The following is a 20,314-nucleotide window of genomic DNA, read 5'->3' as shown; positions in this document are numbered from 1 at the left end:
AAAAATCACAAAGCTACTGTTTTTATATATATAAAAAAAAAAAACCACAAAACACATTTGGTAAAGGGCTGGAGAACGTCCGGAGCGATGAAGAGGGGAGCAGTAAACACATTATATATATACACTCACTGTATATACTTCTATATATACCTTTATAACGTATAACCAAGTCTTTAAGGTGGGGGTGCAGCCTATAATTGGGGTTTAGCGCAGGCATGAGCAATTCATATCGCCCGACACATGCAGTGTGGTATATCGGGGGGGGGGGGCAGAGTGGTATATCGGGGGGGGGCAGAGTGGTATATCTGGGGGGGGGCAGAGGGGAATATCTATAAGTAATGTGCATTATGAATTAAGGGGGGACCTTAAAATAGTTATTGGTTTTCGGTTTGTATATAACATACGCTAACTGCATAATAGATACCAAAAATGATAAAATACACGTATTCCTGTTCATTAGATAAAATGCTGCTTTACCACTCCACTAATGTGTATTTTTTCTTTAAAAATGTTTTTTTTTCTTTAAAATTGCCCCAAACTTTAAAGGTGCGGCCTATAATCGAGTCAATACGGTATATTATATATATATATATATATATATATAGTAAGATAGTGTTTCTGTACGCTGTTTAAAGATCCTCCCGAGGCTCAGAGTGAATTAGAACACACCTTGTGTCAAAAACCAGCTCCTCGCTTGGCCCCCTATGACTCTCATCACTCTCAGGCAGCCAGCTGCTCTGTCGGAGAAAGACACGAACACGATCCAGAGAAATACTTTTTTTACAAACCGTGTACGGTCTACAAACATCACAATCATCGTCCGACATAACGCTTACGACCAACAAAACAAATCGGGGCCCCCCTCGTATAAAAAAAAAACACAAAACGTCTTGATTTACGGCTCCGTGCCGGAAAACGTTAATTGCAGCGTAAACGGACGAGGACCCACTTTTTTCCCATCTACAGTTTCTATAAAAATAAATATTTTTGTTCCTTTTTAATAATAAAAAAAACAAAAACAGAAAAACAAACAAAAAAAAAGTTATTCCGAAGCCCCCCCCCCACCCCGCGGAACGTCGCAGCCGGGACGCTCTGAGCCTCCTTCACACGATGGCGTATTGTTCGTATAAAAGTTCTCTAATCCTAAAAAAGTCCTCGCAGAGGCATCCCTCCAGTCCGATCCGTCCCGTCTCCGTCTAAAAAAACAAAAATAAAGAGGAAAAAAATAAAAACAGCAATTTTATTAGAAAGGAAAAGCTTCGGGGGGAAAATGTCAAACGGGTTATGTATGGGGGGGGGGGCTGTTATGCTCCGATATCAAATAACAAACAAAAACAAAACAAACAAACAAAAAGTAACATCTCGCAACATTTCTAATTTTAAGGATCCCTCTTCATTGACTTTTTTTTATGACCGTACCATTTCTGATGGGGGTCTCGTCTACTTACTAATGTATTATTATTACTATATATTCTATATGATACACAATGGGGGGGACCTATAGACAGCCCTGTTCTCACGAGGAGATCCTGAAAGCCGTCGTAGCCGGAGACCCAGCTTAACGTAACTGATAAAAGCACGCAAGGCAATCAAAGCGCGGGGTCCGGGGTATCCCCTCTAAGCCGTTTATCTGGTCACGGCGTGCTACGGATAGCGTGATATAGATATATAACGCAGGCAGAACCAATCAATGATTTATGTTTATAGAGAACATGAAGGTCAGGAGAGTCAAGAATAAAATGGGAAAAGAATTGGAGGAATTGGTCAAATCAATAAATAATAATAAAAAAATAAAAACCGCTCACCCTGCGAACAGCCACCATGTTATTGCAGACAAGAACCCCTCCAACAAATTCGGCCTGGATCCCCTCCCGCAGGAGAACCTGCTTAAAATCGGACAGCCTCGGTTCGTTCATGAAGACGGACTGGTGTCCCGGGACCTGGAAAGAGACGCGGAGCGCGGGGAGAGAGGGGAAGCGTTAGAGGACGGACGCCAATTACTGCCCTCCACGCGGACGATACAAGGGGGTATCACGGAGGGGGAGGCAGCAGAGACCAGCTTTTTCATGCTGCAGTCCCAACGTAACCCCCGCATTAATAACGAGGATCTCAGATACAAAGGAGACCGTCTCCAAACTTCGGACACGGCACACATCTTAACCCCTTCATGTACGGGCTCACAATGCATTGTTTTTAATGGGTTTAAGGACAAGCCATTGTCTTTAAGGGGTTAAGAGGCAGGTGCCCGTCCTACCCGGAGCGGGAATAGACCATCACTCACCTCGCTGGTCGGTAACGGCTCCAGAGTGGGGATGATCTCACTTTCTTCCGAGAACTCTTTGTCGTCGTCCCCAAACAGACTCTTTATGGCTTTCTGCTGCGCCACGGCGCTGGAGTCCACGCTCGGGGCGTCCACTTGCATTTCCGAATCCTCGCCGTCCTCTTTCAGTTCGCCTTCCTCTAGGATAACGCCCGTGTCTACCTTCGACACGCGCATGTCCAGGACGCCGTCGATCCACGCCAGTTCCGTGTCCTTAGCCTTGCAGAACTTAAGAGAGCTGACCAGTGAGTCCTTCAGCCGGACCTGGAGAAATAAAACGCGACATAACGCACAGGTCACGGCACTAAAAGTACCTATTTTTGACGACTTGTCCCACAGAGTTCCCCCGAAGGCATGACGGTTGCCGGATGCTTGCATGTCGCCGGTTACCTGGTATATGTGAGTCTCGCTTGTTGCGTCGACCGTTTCGTGCAGTTTTGGGGTGTACACTTTAATGTCTTTCCCCCCAAACGCTCTGCAGGCCTCGGCCAGGTCCTGGCTGGCATCCGGCGGGCCGTGCACGATAACCAGCTGCCGGGGCTTCATCTGGTTAATTATCTTTTTGATGGAATCGCCGTCCGAGCGGCCTTCATAGTCTATGTAGGTTACTCTCGCCCTGTAAATCAAACGGCAAAATCGGAATATTCTCGTAGAAAACGATTCGAACTTTAATTGTTACCCTGAAACTTCACTAGATTTGGGAAAAACAGAACACAGCCCCCTGAAACGACCCATAATCTGCATGACGATGGACTTCTACTCACTTAATTTCCATGGACTCCGTCGCGGAGATGCACTTGGTGGGAACATCGGACAAGTCTTGGTCCATCGGTTCTTCTCCGTTTGTCAAACCGGACTCCAGCTTGTTTTTTTCCTCCTCGGTGGCTTGAAGTTCCGGCACCAAAAAATCCTCCGGCCTGAAACAAAACGTTAAAAAAAAAGTTTATCCATAGCGTGCACGGATTTTGCTTTTAATTTGTATATTTTTGGAGCGACATGCGCTTTTCCCTTAATATCTCTGAACTCACAGCAGCATCATTTCTTTTTTCACTGGATCACAAATCAGACGGCCGGCGACCCCGATGCAAACGCCACCGCTGCTTGGATTATAACCTCTAAAGTATAGCCCCCCCCCCTACGCGGACACACGTTTGCCCACCTTATAATTTCCCCATATTCGTCCCATTTTATTCTCTCTTCAGGCGCTGGGAACATGGGGTAGGACTTTTTCGCCTGTTTGAAGAAGCTGCCTTTTCTGCTCCCTTCATTCTTCATCATCAGGTCGTGTTTGGCCTTGTGTATGGTGGGCTGGTCGATGTCTTCCTCAACATCGCTTTCGTCGCTGGAATCGATGTCCACTCTGGGATAAAACGGCACAAGCGGCGGGTTAGAGAAGCAGCGACAGAAAAAGAGACTCTCGCGCTCGGAGAATATTCTCAGCCACGCGCAGAAGGGATAAAGCACTTACTCTTTCGACTGCTCCAGTTTCTTGGCAGCTTCTTTCTTCAACCTTTCCTTCTCCAAGTACTCCTCGAGTTCCCTTCCCTCCAGCTTCACGCGTTTTCTAAGCTGGAAAAACAACATGTATATAAATAATGTATGTAAATAAATAAATATATCACATCTATGGAGGGTTGAATAAGTTTTGACTTAGAAGAGACAGTCTCTTTTTTTTTCTCTCTACTAAAACTAGCTTTTATCATCTTTATAACGTGGCCAGTTTATTGTTTCCAACGCTTTATTAAATAATATTCTGATATTCTATGCATTTGAAAAAGAAAAATCTATATTTCTAAAAGCATAACAGAATACTGATTAAATAATGTTGGAAATTTAGTTAACCCCTTCGTGACAAAGGCTGATTTTACTTTTTTTGTACCCTTCGTGACAATGGCCGTTTTAACATTTCTGCGCTGCTCGTGTTTGGCTGTAATTTTCTTCTTTCCCGTTTACTGAACCCACACACATTAGATATTGTTTTTTTGCAGGACAAGAAGGGCTTTCTTTAGATGACATGGTTTTGATTGTATCATATTATTTACTATTAAAAAAAGTATAAAATATGGTGAAACATTTAGAAAAAAATGACTGTTTCTAACTTTTAGTTGAAAAATCTTTTACTCATCTATAAAAGGTAATGAAAAAACCTGCTAAATAGATTCTACTATTTGTCCTGAGTTTAGAAATACCTAATGTTTTTATGTTTTTTTGCTTTTTTCTGCACGTTATGGAGCAATAAGTACAGGTAGCGTCTTGCTATTTCAAAGCCATTTTTTCCAAATCTGGTAATTCTTCCCCCCATGTGCCATTTTGGGTATCTTTGAAGCCGGCCAATGCAATTTACCCCATCAAGTCATATATTTCTGAAAACTAGACAGCCCAGGGTATTCCAAATGCTAGTATTTTAACCCTTTCCAAGCACTAATTCTACCACCAGTCTTTGTCAAACTTTATGGTAGTAATTTTTTTGAATTTGTTTTTTCACACACATTTTACTTCAGGTATGAATTAAAAGGTTCTCGTTTATGTCACTATCACAAAACACCCCAATATGTGTTCAGCAACATCTCCTGAGTACAGCGATACCTCACATGAATGATTTTGCCTGGCTGTTTGGGGGCAAAAGGGCCACATTTGGGACATGCGCATTTTTCAATGTTGAACTTTGGCATATGGGGATCCACTGCCCTTGCCCTATTTGGTACATCTTTGAGCCGGGCCATTTCAGTTTGCCCAATAAAACCATATATTTTTGAAAACTAGACACCCCAGGGTATTTTAAATGCTGGTATTTTAACTCTTTGCATGCACACATTTTACCACCAGAATTTTTTCAAAGTCTGCAGTAGTATTTTTTTGTGTGTATTTTTCCCCCACACACCTACTTTATGTATGAATTTACAGCTCCTGGTATACGCCGCTGTCACATGACACCCCAATATGTGTTCAGCAACATCTCCTGAGTACAGTGATACCCCACATGCATGGGTTTGTCATTTTTGGGGGGAACTAAAAGGCCACATTTGGTACGTGTGCATTTTTCTAATTGGAAATTAGATGTGTGGCCATCCTTCCCCCCGTGTTAATTGGGACGTTGTTGAATCCGGCCCATTCAATTTACCCCATCAAATCATACATTTTTTAAAAGTAGACACCCCATGGGCATTTAATATGCCAGTATTTTAACTCTTTCCATGCGAGAATTGTTTTAAGCTAATGTGCTAATTTTAGGACTTGCTCACAAAAATATATTTTTTATATATATTTTATTTTTTTTTGCCTTTTTTTTAAAAAAAAAATTTAACATTTTTTTTTCAACTTGAAGGTTCCCCTTATTTTTACATTTTACTGGTTTTATTTTTTTACTATTTTTTTCTAATTATTATTAATTTTATTTTTTAATTTATTTTTACTAATCACAATGTGATTAGAAAGCTGGGCTCCATTGACTGGGACCTTCTAGCAAACTTTTTCGTCTTTTTTGTTTTTTCCCCCCGGGGCGGTCACAGTCCATCCTAGGGTAAGTGTTTGGTGTTGCTGGATGCCTCCTGATAGAGGCATTCCAGCGACACCATTTAAGTTTAGGAGGTGATCGTTGATGCCCCGGGGAGGGGCCATAGATGGCCCCTAGTGCCGATCGTGGCGTTGCTGAATGCCTCGATGTCGAGGCATTACAGCAACGCCGTTTTGTCAGATATTTTATGATAGAAAACATGTATTCCACATATTCTGTATTTTACATGAAAACAAAATGGAGTCAGAGCCATTTTATTTTACTTAATCATATAGTGATTATTTCTTTTTGTCCTTGTTCTCTCTATAATTGAGAACAAAGAAGTATTCATGTATATAGATGTTTCAGTAAGTATGATACAATTAATGTTATCTTCCATGAGAAAGTTAAGGAGTAGACGCTGCATATCCTTGGGAACGTAAATTCGTATGGGGGATACATGGTAAGTCTACCAAGTCCTGAGTTACTATCTAGGCGGTAACACCTAGCGATAAGGGTGACCAAGGATAAATTCCAAACATATATGTAATGGTTTTAAGTTAATTCTTAGACCAGAGCGTCTCTCACAGGTAAAGTAAGAAATTACAACGGTGTAAATATGAGTAGAAATTCTAATTATAATGGGTAAAACCCACCGTTATGATTGGAGAATTCCAATCAAAAGGTGGAGGCTATGATAATAAGCCCTGTCTTTAAAAGCTTATGTCTTTAATAAAAAAAGGGGGGACCTTTAAAAAAGAAAAAAAAGAGATCGCACCCTGGAACGGACAGACCCTGACGGATTTATTCACCAAATTTTCCCCAGAGACTTGGAATCTTAAGATTCTGGCACCATATTTCACTCTTGGAGTTACTTTGAGTTATAACCTATATAACTGGTAGACAGTTATATTTTTTCCACTTAATTTCTTGCCACTGAACCTGGATTAATTTCTACAAGGACCGGTGGGATAACAGCAACAAGTGGTGGTAATTATAATTGTTTTATTATTCTGAATAGAGATGAATTTTGTCTTCTTCGTATAGAATTCCCTGTTTCTGGGAAGTACTATATTGCATTATTGTATATGACGGCTTGTGAGACTGCAGCTTATAACCCGTGATAATAACAATAATGAAAAGGTATTTTTACCTATAGATGAAGTTTGACATTATTTGCATCTATTAGGAACTTCACTAATACTCTTAGACACAATTATATTATTTTTAATTTGTTATATTAGTTGAACTAATATTAGAGAGATAGTGATATCTTTATTACTGCCCTGATTATTATCAATTTTTGGTTGCTGAGTGGGATGGAAATTAATTGTGTGTTACTTATAAAGTAGTAACTTATATTGATAACTATCGATAATATACTGTATTTGAATTGATTCATTTTGACATGTTTTAAGAATTTTGTGTTTTATATCATGCACTGTGTGACCCATATATAGATTTGATAAATTGTATTCACAATAAATAATATTTTTGATTGATTATCTTCGTGATATCTATCTAATTTGAATTATAATTTTCGGCGATCTGAAAGAATTTAGGATCGGAGATAAAATATAGGGTATCTCCTTAAATTAATATTGTGGATGTGGTACTACAATATTTGGTAGCGTCGTTATTTTGCGTATGTGATAAAATATTGGTTTTGCCTATTTTGTCTCATTAATATCCCTAACAGTTTGGGTGCAGAAAGCGAAAGTAGATCGCTTTCTGCACCCGTTTAAAGGTCGTTAACGACTTGATTTTCCGTGACGTGCCCGGACCGGCAATTGTCATCAAGGGGTTAAATGACGATCTCCAGGTTTTCGTGCCATAAAAGGCTAACCAGTTAAAAGGGGAACCCCATTTTGTGGGGGCTCAGGAGGGAAAGTCACCCGAAAGGTCTGCAGGTAACAGACAGACAAGTCCAGTGCTTTACCTCGATGTCAATGATTCTCTCCGTTGGGTTATCGATCAGGAAGCGAGTGAGGGTTCCTGGAGTGGTCCTGTATGTGAGGATGATGGAGTTTCGGGGGTCCTGGCACCACTGAATGAAGAGCTCCCTGGAGAAGCCGCACTCCAGATCAGGCTGGCTCGCAAGCACCACTTTAGGGCTTTGAACACGAGCAAGGTCCGCAAATCCGTGGCACAGGGAGAGGTGGCGGAATTGGAAAGGATTGTTCCTTTTATCCTCAAAACATCTCATCAGCTTGTCGCTCATCCACTCGACCTGGAGAACGAGGAAAAAATAGCGAACTTTACGCCGCCACATGGGGGGGAGGGGGTCGCTTCTATTTTAAGATGTCTTTAAAAAGCTCCACTCACCTGAGATTTGGAGAACTCCACTACGTTGTAGCTGACGTTATTGAGAAGAGCCAAGGAGTAGACGCCGAGGCCGGCATCTTTGGTTCTCCAGATCTGGTCTAGAAGCTGCGCGAGCTCCAGCACGCGCCCCGCCGTGTCCACCGCTATCAGCACGTTCCCGTTCCCTCTCAGGGTCTCCAGGACGTTCGCTGAGAAGAAAACAAGAGTAAAAGACACGCGCGGCACTAATTACCCCAAAGGCTTTCACATCACTCTGTCTGGCTTCTCTACCGAGCACTTCGTTCAAACCATGTATATATCATATATAACCCGCGACGTATAATCCCCCAGTGACTGAACCGGCAACCCGAACGATAAGGGGATGAATAAACTATTTCACGTACATGTTGTCATTATTAACCCTCTATAATTCAGCTGAAAAGTCTTTAAAAGAGGTCTGCAGCTTGGATTTAGGAACAAAAACTTCTTGCCACAAAATATCCAATCACAATTTCTATGTTTTTTCGTTTCTCTCTTTTATATATGTGTATATATGTATATAATCAGTAATCAGATATTAGGTTATATTGGGGTGAAAATGAAAGATTTTGATACGAACGTCCCTTTTTTTAGGTTGGAACGTACAGTTCTTTGACATTTCTTTAAGACGACGGGTGTTAGATACACGGTAAACGCAGTCCGTTAACCCGTTACTTACTTAGCAGTTGCTCGTCCCGCTGTTTCCTCCTCGGTTGGACGTACGTGGCGTTGAAAGAGTCGGTGATCAGGAGAGAGGGTCTGCTGATCATATCCAAGGAGCAGCCGTTCAAATGTCTGAAACGGAACCCATAATCATCTCAGTGATGGTTAAAACGCAAAAAGAATCTACGGACGACTAAAACGACTCCACGCGTGGGGCAGACGAGTTCCCTAACTACACAATAAACATTACTTTCTACACAAACTGCCCCAAAACACCCACAGGTCTGTAGATTAACTAAGAATGTGAAGCGACTGGGGTTTAACGTACATCTCTCTCTTATGGTTGAAATCTACAGCGTAGACTATCTCCTCTTCTCCGTCCTTCACGATCTTCCATATGGTGCCTCCTATCATGTGGCCGGCTGGTAAAGGGGTGATCGACAATCCGTGACCTTTCCCTGAAAAAAAAGTCAGTCATTAATTTAGTAAGCGAGACAATCACTGCAAAAAAAAACAAAACACCACCGTCACCGAGACGTCCCGTACCTTTCAAATACACAATTTGGGAGAACTTGAGCTGTTGTATTTTATCGAACGCCGAGTCCACGTCATCCAGAGTGAAGAGGTTGAAGTCTTCGGTGTTGTGTCGAGACTGAAACGAGTGCAAGTTTAGGCTTAAAATAACCCACATAGGGCAATCGTGACATAGAGGTCGCTCGGAGACACACCTGGTACAGGTCATACATAAACATCTGACCCATCTTGTATACAGGAATGGTAGCATATATGGCGCAGTTTAATCCCATCTTTCCCACGGCATACGGGAGAGCGCCGAGGTGCAGGGGATCCGGGTGGGAGAGAAGGACGGCGTCCACCTGGTGCACGTACCTGAAGAATAAAGAGACAAATGTTTAAGCGGTGTGTTGGGTTTGATGCAGTGATTAACGGACTCTCCGAGCATAATGTCTTAGACCAGATACCCCCCAAATAACTCACTTTTTGATAGAATCGATGATGTCCATGGAGAAATTCTCATCCCAGCCACAGTCCAGAAGAAAGCGGAACTCATCGACCTGGAGTAAGTAGCAGAGAGCAGACTCCTCCTGGGCTCCAGAGAGCGTCGTCAGCTTAATGATGGACGTCATGTTTGCAGAGAATGCTATATAAAAAAAAAATACAAAAAAAGTCAAATAAAAATAATGTTAACTTTGCTCCAGGCTGCGTGTTCTAGACAGCTTGAAATTCTGGTTCTAGATCCCCAAAAGAATTAGAAATTCTTAATGCACGCAAACAGCAAGAAGAGCTCTGGGCGACAAATGGGGGACAGCTGATCATAAACCCCGTTACCGGCAATTCACGCCGGCATTAATGACTGCAAGAGAGCCTCCAGTGCCAATCCGGTCCCTGGGCCATTTGTTGTTGCGTTCCACAGATGTCACATTCTGGCTCTCCCTTGGCATTAACATTAAACAGAACGCCCACTGCCAGTAACACAGTTACTACTAACTAACCAGCTCTCCTCCCCTCTGACTGGACCAATGGCTGCCCCATTGCCTGACCACCCACTGCCAGGCTGCCCCCACACGCCCTGGGCACCAGCTGCCATGCTGCCCCCCACTCCCTGGGCACCGGCTACCAGGCTGTCCCCTCAATCCCTGGGCACCGGCTGCCAAGCTGCCCCCCACTCCCTGGGCACCGGCTACCAGGCTGTCCCCTCAATCCCTGGGCACCGGCTGCCAAGCTGCCCCCCACTCTCTGGGTACCGGCTGCCAGGCTGTCCCCCCACTCTCTGGGTACCGGCTGCCAGGCTGTCCCCTCACTCCCTGGGCACCGGCTGCCAGGCTGTCCCCTCACTCCCTGGGCACCGGCTGCCAGGCTGTCCCCTCACTCCCTGGGCACCGGCTGCCAGGTTGTCCCCCCACTCCCTGGGCTCCGCCTGCCAGGCTGTCCCCCCACTCCCTGGGCTCCGGCTGCCAGGCTGTCCCCCCACCCCCTGGACACCGGCTAATGGCTATCGTTGCCAGGCTGCCACTCTTCCCGGGCACTCACAGCCGAGCTGCGTAGGCCTGTGCCCAAATAACCATGTCCCCCAACGTACTCCCGTCCCACGACCCGACCTGTCAAAACGATTGCTGAAGCAGCGCCCGAGCGGTGCCTCCTCCGGCTCTCTCAGTGATCAAAATCCGCACCAGCCCTTGTACCGGAATCACAGGCCGCAGGCCAGCAGCTCAGCACAGGCCGGCGCCATGTTCCCAGCGCGCGGAACACACCATCTCACACCAGAGGGGGTTAGAGATACCCATTCCTCCTTTGCGTGTCTGGATATCTATCTGTAGCGTCCCTGTCTGTCTGCCCACCTCACACAGTGCCAACCTATGCATAAACCCCCGGACATTAAACCCACCCTGACCCCTCTTACAGACTATACCACAATCAGCACCCCCGCCCCTACAGTGGTCGCGCCCGTTGCCCTTTCTCTGCGTGTCCTCAGTGCTCAGAGCCGCCGGTGTCCGGGTGCGGAGAGGTGAGGGGCTCGGTGGGGTGCTGCACACGGACTGTGGCCCCAGGGCATGGCTATCTTGTGGCCCTCACTTTTCTGGGGAGATGGGGCTCCAAATACTGCTCTTATTAAGGATATGCTGCATGTAATTGGGGTTATATTTGTTCTGTGCGGAAACTGTAGCTTTTTACTAATTTATTAATGATTATATACATGACACATGTATGTCTGTCTACCTACGCGCACACACACGCTAACCTATAGATTCCATATGTAGACTATGTAGGAACCCCATAATGGTTAAAATGTTCAATTATTTGTGTTTTATCGATATATTTATATCCTGTTTCTATCTGCAGCTGTTGCTGTTGCCATGGTGAACATTGTGGGTCTTGTTCGTGATCACTGGGTTAATGTATTTCTCCCCATCGGCTTCGCGATCGGTTGGTATTTGGACAGAAGAAACAATGAGAAATTGTCCACGTTCCGAAATAAAAGTATGCTGTATAAAAGGTGAGGGGGATCTGTAACCCTGACCTCTATAACACGCGCAGAGACAAGGAAAAGAATAAAAAGCAGGGACAGAGAGGCAAAAAGGTTTCAAGGTGTGTCCGAGGACCACAGCTGGATGAAGAAGTTCTAAGTGGGGTCCATGTTGGATAACATGTCCAGATTAGGTGTTTTGGGGGTCCATGTTGGATTAACGTGTCCAGATTAGGTGTTTTGGGGGTCCATGTTGGATAACGTGTCCAGATTAGGTGTTTTGGGGGTCCCAGGTGGCTAAAGAGAGGGTTTATAGATACAGATATAGTTAGGATATTGAAGGGATATAACTAGATGGCTCATACTTCACCTCTGGTTTGGAGTTTTGGTCCCTGCAAGGGTCCGTATTAACGTTCAGTCTGGGGGTCTTTATTTGCCCCGCTTGCCCTCCCACGAAATAGATGCAGAGGGTGCCATGGCTGGCGTGGACCTCGGAAGGGATCTACGTGGTCTTTGAACGCAGTACTGCTGTAGAACAACGAGAAGCAGATCTTTTGCTTCTCCCTGTTAAAAGATACGCTTGACGGTAAAAAGAGACGTTCTCTGGTTAAAGTAGCCCCCCTAGATGTAACCTCAGTTCACCCTGATACCCGGACAGTATAACATATATTTATATAGCTCCAGCAGAGTCCATAGCGCTGTTAATAGGGGACAGTGAGAATATTTAACAAAGTCAATTAAGAATTGAGAGTAACCGTAAAGCACGTTAAGGCTTAGCTTATTGGTACAGAAGGATTGACGTGATTGGAAGTCAACTTATTGCATTGAGGACGGCCGTGAAGATCTCATTTAGCAACTCGGTCCCGTTTACATTCATAAAACAAGATTTTAGGGTGAAGCTGCGTGGAAACAGGAATACAATTTTATGCAACTTTATTACAAGTTCTCTTTAGCCAAATAATCAGAGTTTTAATTTTTCTCGTTCTTCACAGGGAACTAAAGCCGAACGAGGAGGTCACTTGGAGATGAAGACCAGAAGAAAAAAAAATTGGGATTTATCTATTTTTAAATCTTTCTGGATAAAAGCCGTTGTACCCGCTTGTATAAAATGGTTTGCCTTCTGGGCAGTTTGTACTCATCCCTAAAAATAAACCGTATTTATGAGTACCCTTTCCTTATTGTTTTCGTTTTTTGTTTTTTTATTTTATATTTTTTATAAATTTATCATCAGGTGCTTTTGAGTATTTAAACATATTTTGTTTAGGGAATCCTTAATTGTCATGTGACAGGCAGACTGTTGCTATAGGAACTCAAATCCTTCATAAAAGAGTGGTTACACCTGAAAAGGCAAAGGTTATTTGCTTAATATGATCGCCCAACTATTTTGTCTTATTTGGAACACATTTATAATTCAACTTGTTTTGGCGTCAATAAGAGGGTTTTTGTTGCTTACTTTTTTAATGAGGAAAAAAATGCATATTTAACTATATTTTCTATGTTGGCCCTATACAGGTTTTCACCTTCACTTAAATACTCCGTCTCTGGCTTTATATAGACGAGGCTTTTGTTTTGTACAAAAGGAACTGATTTTCCAGTCTTTGTTACAATATTTCTGTTTAGCAACAATGTGACTTTTTGAATAAGTGAAATATTTTTATGGATGTTAAAAACGTCCGTCTCGTGTCTTAGGGATATTGTAGGTGAAGGAATTCAGGCGGAGGTATTCTATTTAAAGGGGCGCAGTAAGTAGTGTGTTATCATTTATTAGGTGCCATTTATGGAATGCTTGGGGAAATAAAATTATGATCATCTTTTAGTTATTAAGCGCCAACAAATTCGGCAGCGCTGTACAGTATATTTGGGGCGGTAAACACACATAGCAAATATACGTTAATACATACAGACATATAAGGAGTTGAGAACCCGGCCCTTGAGCGGTCAACTAGTTTTATGGTACTTCTATGAAAAGTTCCAGGAAAGAATGTTGGGCTTTTAAGAGCTCACAATCTAAACGAAATGGTTCTCTACGCCTGCTATGTCTGTATGGGTTATTGCGTATTTATGTATGTGTTTAACACCCCATTTAAATTGTTTCATAATTTGTTGGCAATAATAATAATAATGTCACTCATTATTGTTTTATCCAGGATTTTTTAGTTATTTATCCTGAAAGTAGCCCACACCCCACCGTTACCATGACAACACTATCTCTGCAGCCCCATGGATTAAAAATAACAAACGGATCTGTGATTAATAATGTAATAAATAAATGTATGTGGCATACTGAGGAAGTGTTGCCCGATTCCAACATGGCCGCTCGGCTGTTGCAGATAGGGTTTGGTACGGATCACGTGACGCTGCTCCAGTCAACTGATTCACAGTGAGCCGGGCACATGATAGAATCCCCGCATTCTGATTGGCTGCTTTTGATCCGGCACGTCTCTGACGTGTGGAAGAGGGGGCGGAGTCGGGGTCGGCTAAGAGAGACAAATAAACATGGAGTCTATATTTCACGAGAAAGTAAGTTGGAAGCCGGGGTTCTGTTTGGGTTATTGCCCTGTAGTTTTACGGGGAAGGGGCAGTGCCAGTACAGGGGCATTGGGGGGGCAGTCTGTGTATATGGGGGCTCCTATGTCTGGGTGGGGGGTGCCAGCTGACTCTCCCCATCCTCCATGTTACCATGACACCGTATGAAATGCAGGGCACTTTACCACAATTAGGGGTGGGATTTAACCCTAAAAGGGGCACAGAGTGTGGAAACCTGGGTATAGTCCCTGGGGGACTGCCATCTGCATCAGTTTGGCGATCCTTTCGCGTATCGGGGGGTTTGCCGCACATGTGGAGTGTTTCCCCGCACACGTATCATTATTACATACGGCTGGCCGGCACACCGGCAAAAGTGCTGCCCTGCACCATGTGGGGTGTTTATTTGGTTCGGCTCCATGAGTTTATACATTCCACATACTGCAGGGCAGCGCTTTCCTTGTGCTGGACGGTAACATGTGTAAATCACACGTGTCTGGGAGAACACGGCGGCCCCTTCGTGCCGGGGGGTTCTCCCGAGCATGCGCGGTGTAGGGAAGGATATTCCCGTATACAAAATGCTTGTTTCGTGTTCTCTTTCAGCAAGAGGGCTCGTTGTGTGCCCAGCACTGTCTCAATAACCTGCTGCAGGAGAGTATTTCAGCCCGTGGAGTTATCCTCCATCGCGATGCAGCTGGACGAGCAGGAGAGGATGAGGATGGCCGAAGGAGGCTTAACGAGCGAGGAATACCGGACGTTCATGCAGGTAAGAAAGGGTTAAAGCCGTCTCTCCGACATTGCGGTTCTTCCTTTGTATGTAGAACACATAAATGAAACATGTATATTAAATCATTGTATATACCTATATATTGAATATGTGTTGAATATTCTTTTTTTTCGCCCCTGCTTAGCAACCCTCTGGCCAACATGGACGACAGCGGGTTCTTCTCCATCCAGGTGAGCTGCCGTCCTTCCGTGCCGCTCTCAGGCTTCCGCGAGCGCCTCGTATGGGATAGCCGGTGGTTTGGTGCCCCCCGGGACTGACGTGTTTTGCCGACTTATTTCTCGACAGGTTATAAGTGACGCCCTGAGAGTCTGGGGCTTGGAGCTCATTCTGTTCAACAGTCCTGAGTATCAGAACCTTGGGATCGACCCCATGTAAGATTTTTCTTTCCACAATCCCCCCACTATTGTGCGGGTTTTGTTTATGCTCTATATAATAAATATATAATAAATATAAGTTCTGAGTTACTTTATTCCTATATGAATTAGTGATGGATAAGACAGGTGTGATGGGAGTGGGAGTGCTGGTGCCTTCTCTGTCCATAGATTTAAAAGATTAGCCTATGGTAACGGTAAAGTCCCTGCTGCGTTATATTTTTAATAAACCGATAATAACAGTGCTTGGTGTATGGTGGGTCGGGGGTCTGCGTGACGCGCAGGACCGAACGCACCGAGTTTAACGAGATATTTGTGATTACAGAACGAAAGAGCGTTTATCTGCAATTATAAAGAGCACTGGTTCACGGTGCGGAAGCTGGGGAAACAGGTGAGGTCCCGGCCCGCTGCGTGGTCTTCCTTTCTGTCGTTGAGTGTTTAGCGCCGGATATTCTCTCTTTTAGGGGGGGATAATGCGCGTGGAAGGGTCCGACCCGTGTGCATTGCAGCCGTATTCACGAGAATCGCTTTATATTAAGAGGTTGGACTGTAGCTGAGATGCCGCTGCGTTCCATTTATTGATAAACCGTGTTCTAGAATTTTGTTTTTTTAAAAGCATTCTCGTCGATTGGTTTTTACAACTTCGTTTTATTTCACAAAGCTGCATATATATTTATATATTTCATATGCTTATTTTTATATCTATATATTTCTATATGTAAATGGGTTTAGCCGTATAAGTCCAGTAGACGCAATGTATCGCGGTACCCGGTGATACCTTTTTTATTGGACTAACGTAATATTTTACAGAAAAGTCTGAAGAGCTGATGGAGAGGATAACTCTCGAAAGCTTGTCCAATAAAAAAGGTATCACCGCGTACTGCTATACTCCTTTTTTTTCTTTTCTTACATTATATATATATTTATATATTAGTTATATAGAACAGTTATTAGTATCCAGGGCTGTAGATCTCGGGGGGGGGGGGGGGGGGTATGGGTCGGAGGCCGTGTCCATCTCTCTAGTGAGATCAGGGGGAAAATGCTGGATATGGTACCATGTGGGGAATCGCGCGTAAACCTAAAGTCTGGATGATAAGGATTGTAGTCCCCGATGCAGCTGCTCTATGGTTTGTGTTTCTCTCCAGTGGTTTAACTTGAATTCTCTCTTGACGGGACCAGAATTGATCTCGGACACATACCTCGCACTCTTCCTAGCGCAGTTACAGCAGGAAGGTAAGGCTGTTATCCATTTCATTATCACGACAACTGCTTTTTTATTTTTAATAATATATTTAGTGAATGTATGAGTCTGTGTATTTATGTAATATGACAATTATATGGATAGCTTGGAGGAGGGTAGAGAGAGGGATGTGATAGAAACATTTCAATACGTAAAGTGAGGGAAGGAGGAAAAATGTTACAGCGAGAGACCGGAATCTAGCACTAGAGGGTCAGAGACCGAGATGGGATGGAAGGAAGCTTTACTTTACTGAGAGGGTGGTAGATAAGTGTAACAGCCTCCTAGCAGAGGTGGTAGAGGGTAATACAGTGAGGGGTATTAAACATGCATGGGATAGACATACAGCTCCTCAATCTACGAAGAGAACAACGACCGATTTAAGGTTTGAGTCTTACAGCAGGAGAAACGGGCCGACGGGGGCCGAACGGGACTGACTTGCCGGCGGATTCTATGTTTAGCTCTGTTCCGTCTGTACCAGGTTATTCCATATTTGTGGTTAAGGGAGACCTGCCTGACTGCGAGGCCGACCAGCTTCTCCAGATGGTCCAAGTTCAGCAGTTCCAGCGACCGAGACTGATAGGAGAGGACTCGGCGGCCAGAGACCAGCGGTACGGTTGGGTTTCTCTTTGAACGTCTTCTTGCGTATCATAATATTTCTGGGCGTGAAGAAACCGTCTCTGGATTTAAGGTCTCCGTTACGGGATAGGCTGGTCTTTTACCCCAGACGTTTCCACGTAGCGTGTTTTAAGTAAACGGCCATCCAGAACCCGGTTCTTTGCCCCACGTACAGGCTGGAGACGAGCGAGACGGCCGTGGAGGAGGACGCCTTGTTTGAGAGACCCGTCCCGATGGACGAGGACGAGGAGAACTTGCAGAAAGCCCTCGCCCTCAGCCGCCAGCAGATCGACATGGAAGACGAAGAAGCGGATTTACGCCGGGCGATTCAGCTCAGTATGCAAGGTGCGTTCGGCAACACGCGGGGAACGCAGAGATAACCGGTCACGGCGCGCTTCCCGTACGATTCTTACCCATTGTGTCGTGTAATAGGCGGACATCAAAGTGACTTCACCGAGTCCGGGTCGGCCGCCGTTCCCCAACCATCCGGGCCCAGCGAGCCTGGATCGCTCACGTCCGAAGAGCTGCGGCGGCGGAGGCAGATGTACTTCGAGAAGTAATTACCCCTTTTCTAATTCTCTGTGGTTTATGGAGCCGTTAAAAGTTCAATAAGAACCCCCCCCCCCCAACTCTAATAAATATTTAATTCTTTCTGCAGCGTCCTAATTTTATTTTAATTTATCATAAGGGGAATGTTGTAATTTCTGGGAGATTGAATACTGTCCCTTACGGTCAAATAGAAGGTGACGGGGATGTCGGGAGGCGGATCGCAGCGGGGGTTATCTGTCGTTTTTAGGGATTTTAGTTTTTTTTTCCCATCCCAGACATTGCGTCTTCTTTCAGGCAGCAGCAGAACAACAACATCAAGTCGGGACAGCCGTCCTCTGAGGGGAACGCGGACACCCGTAACGCGCTAACAAATGACACGGGTAAGCGTCTTATATCACAGCATAGCTGCCGGAACGCTCCGTGCTGGGTCTCCAGTCCCTGTTACCCCTGTATTATAATCCCAGGGAGGCCGGGGGGTTTCAGTGATGGTTCTGAGATGGTCAGAAAAGGAATGGGACTCCACTGGATGTAGAGATCCTCACCCAAACTAAACGGGCTGAAAAGAGTAAGCTTTGGGAAAGTCCACCATTGTTCTGGTCTCGAGACCACAGCACCGTCTCGGACCCCAAAAAGCGCTCGAATTCCCCGTTTGTTATCGGCGTTGATGTGTGACCCTTTTGCTCTCTCGTCAGGCGCAGGTATGAGTAACGACGACGTGCTGAGGGCTGCCACGAAAATGTCTCTGGATGTAGGTGTGAGCGGCGCCAACGCCTCCGAGAAATGACAGCGTCTGCGACGTGCTCCCCCCCGCGTGTCCCTGATGGTTTTACGAATGGCTTTTTATAGCCGGGTGGTCTTCGGCTCCGGACTCTCGCATTCTGACCGTTCTTTTTCTGTTCCGTCGCACGCGGCAACCGCATAACCCGGCTTCACCAAACCAGCTGAGCTGTGAACGACCAAACTAAGCTTTTCGCCATCACATCGTGCGCTCGGACCCCTCTGCATACACCCTTTATCCAGCCGGCCCATTCCCAGTGTTTTTGGGGGAACCACCGCTATCTGACCTGTATTTTGCCCCCCCCCCTCCCCTGCAACAGAAGGGGCAACGGTGCTTTTAATACTGTTTACGAAGACTGGCGGTTCTCTTGTCCGTGTCGGCCATGTATTCCAGGGGAACAAACCAACGCGTTTCGCTTCTTATTGCGGTTGCATGCACCATTTTTGGTGGGGTCAGAGACCCCCGGACCTGTCTGTCTATTAATTGCTGAGCACAGATTTTACCCCCCCCCCCCCAGAACATTTTGATTGTAAACCGGAATCAGCCTATTCGGTGTGTCTGCGAGATGCTATAGGGGGCCACTATAGACTACAGAGTTACTAGCCTGCTGGTGAATGCGAGGGTTAAATGCTATGGATAGCCTACATTTTAAGTAAACATTTCTATATCTGACAGTTGATAAAAATGTTACTTATTGTATTTTTTTAATAGGGATTCTAGATATTTTATCTGTATTAGCAGGAGTGAGAATGGGCCGGGGTTCTGATTGCCTGCTGACCCACTGACCTCTGCGTCAAACTTCTGGAGAAGCCGAGCAATAAGATTAACGTTTAAAGCTCTATTTTAATTTTTTTTTTTTTAAATTAAATTTCAGTTTAAAATGTTTGAGGTTAAAGTGTTTTTCAGAGCCCCCCCCCCGTGATGACGGCGCTGCATGGGTTACACCTCAGTCTATAATATAAATAATAGTAAAAGGTCATTTTTTTCACCATTATATCCGTCTGCGTATAGATACAGGGGTCCTGTCCCTTTAAGTGAATGATATACCCCGTACGCGCATGGTCTGTGTATGGGGGGGCCCGCATGTCCACGTCTTCATCTGTTACAACAGACCCCGTATCGCCCTCTCTATTGTTGTTTGCAAACGGAATGATTCGTACGTTTACCTCTTTTTACCGTTTTTTAATTGCGTTCCAGAATGCATTAACCTGTTGAGTACCAGAGGCATGCGCGGTGTTGCGTGTAACGGGTTTATGTCCTGAAACTTTGTGTCTAAAATGCCTATTTTTTTTTTTTTTTTAACCACTCAAAGCAAAACCTGCGTGGAAATCGTCGGAACGGAATAATAATAATAAAAAAAAAAGGCCGTTTCGGGTAGTTTATCGTCTCTGCAGACTGTTTGGGGTTAACGGGGAACTTTTAACAAAAAAAAAAAAAGCTAATATATTTTTTGGCACGTTTGTATGAATGAGGGTTTATCTTAAAACAAACACCAAAAGACACTGTATCCTTTTAACGCGTGTGATTGTCTAGCCATGGATTCTGTGTTCGATTTGCTATCCAAAGGTTATTAAATAAAAGTATGAAATGCTTTTTATTTGAGTAAATTGGTGTTAAGTTTTTCATGCAAAAATCAATCATCGCGAGTC

The 20,314-nt window shown here is 44.6% G+C and overlaps 2 protein-coding genes and 1 pseudogene across 3 annotated transcripts; 2 read left to right on the top strand and 1 right to left on the bottom strand.

Moving 5' to 3' along the window:
- Window positions 1–1,103: 1,103 nt before the first annotated feature.
- LOC149273591 (cleavage and polyadenylation specificity factor subunit 2) lies at window positions 1,104–9,964 on the bottom strand. Of its 2 annotated transcripts, XM_089506117.1 has the most exons (14): window positions 9,816–9,964; window positions 9,548–9,707; window positions 9,366–9,471; window positions 9,148–9,277; window positions 8,836–8,951; window positions 8,139–8,326; window positions 7,753–8,043; window positions 3,789–3,889; window positions 3,480–3,680; window positions 3,085–3,237; window positions 2,711–2,936; window positions 2,282–2,584; window positions 1,806–1,940; window positions 1,104–1,196 (listed from the first exon to the last, which is right to left on the bottom strand). In XM_089506117.1, the coding sequence occupies exons 1-14, from the start codon at window positions 9,962–9,964 to the stop codon at window positions 1,104–1,106; spliced, it is 2,352 nt and encodes a 783-aa protein (XP_089362243.1). The 2 variants fall into 2 exon arrangements, with proteins under 2 accessions (XP_089362243.1, XP_089362245.1); XM_089506119.1 differs by lacking the exon at window positions 3,085–3,237.
- A 1,728-nt stretch (window positions 9,965–11,692) lies between these two features.
- LOC149273590 (NADH dehydrogenase [ubiquinone] 1 beta subcomplex subunit 1-like) lies at window positions 11,693–12,855 on the top strand. Its single transcript, XM_089506127.1, has 2 exons — window positions 11,693–11,832; window positions 12,795–12,855. The coding sequence occupies exons 1-2, from the start codon at window positions 11,693–11,695 to the stop codon at window positions 12,829–12,831; spliced, it is 177 nt and encodes a 58-aa protein (XP_089362253.1). The 3' UTR covers window positions 12,832–12,855.
- A 1,422-nt stretch (window positions 12,856–14,277) lies between these two features.
- LOC149273589 (ataxin-3-like) lies at window positions 14,278–18,671 on the top strand (annotated as a pseudogene).
- The last annotated feature ends 1,643 nt before the right edge of the window (window positions 18,672–20,314 follow it).

This window comes from Sceloporus occidentalis, unplaced genomic scaffold (genome assembly GCF_023333645.1).
Source record: "Sceloporus occidentalis isolate IW3139 unplaced genomic scaffold, rSceOcc1.0.p SCAF_365, whole genome shotgun sequence".
In the NCBI taxonomy this organism is placed as follows: domain Eukaryota; kingdom Metazoa; phylum Chordata; class Lepidosauria; order Squamata; family Phrynosomatidae; genus Sceloporus; species Sceloporus occidentalis.
Note: the sequence above shows the minus strand (reverse complement) of the source record. Positions and strands in the feature narration are given on the sequence as shown.

Coding starts and splice junctions, on each gene's coding strand:
- LOC149273591 (XM_089506117.1), bottom strand. CDS start 9,964: ATGACGTCCATCATTAAGCTGACGACGCTCTCTGGAGCCCAGGAGGAG. Junction 3,681..3,788: donor AAACTGGAGCAGTCGAAAGA/GTAAGTGCTTTA, acceptor GTTTTATCCCAG/AGTGGACATCGATTCCAGCG. Junction 2,937..3,084: donor ACGGAGTCCATGGAAATTAA/GTGAGTAGAAGT, acceptor TTTGATTTACAG/GGCGAGAGTAACCTACATAG.
- LOC149273590 (XM_089506127.1), top strand. CDS start 11,693: ATGGTGAACATTGTGGGTCTTGTTCGTGATCACTGGGTTAATGTATTT. Junction 11,833..12,794: donor AAAAGTATGCTGTATAAAAG/GTGAGGGGGATC, acceptor CGTTCTTCACAG/GGAACTAAAGCCGAACGAGG.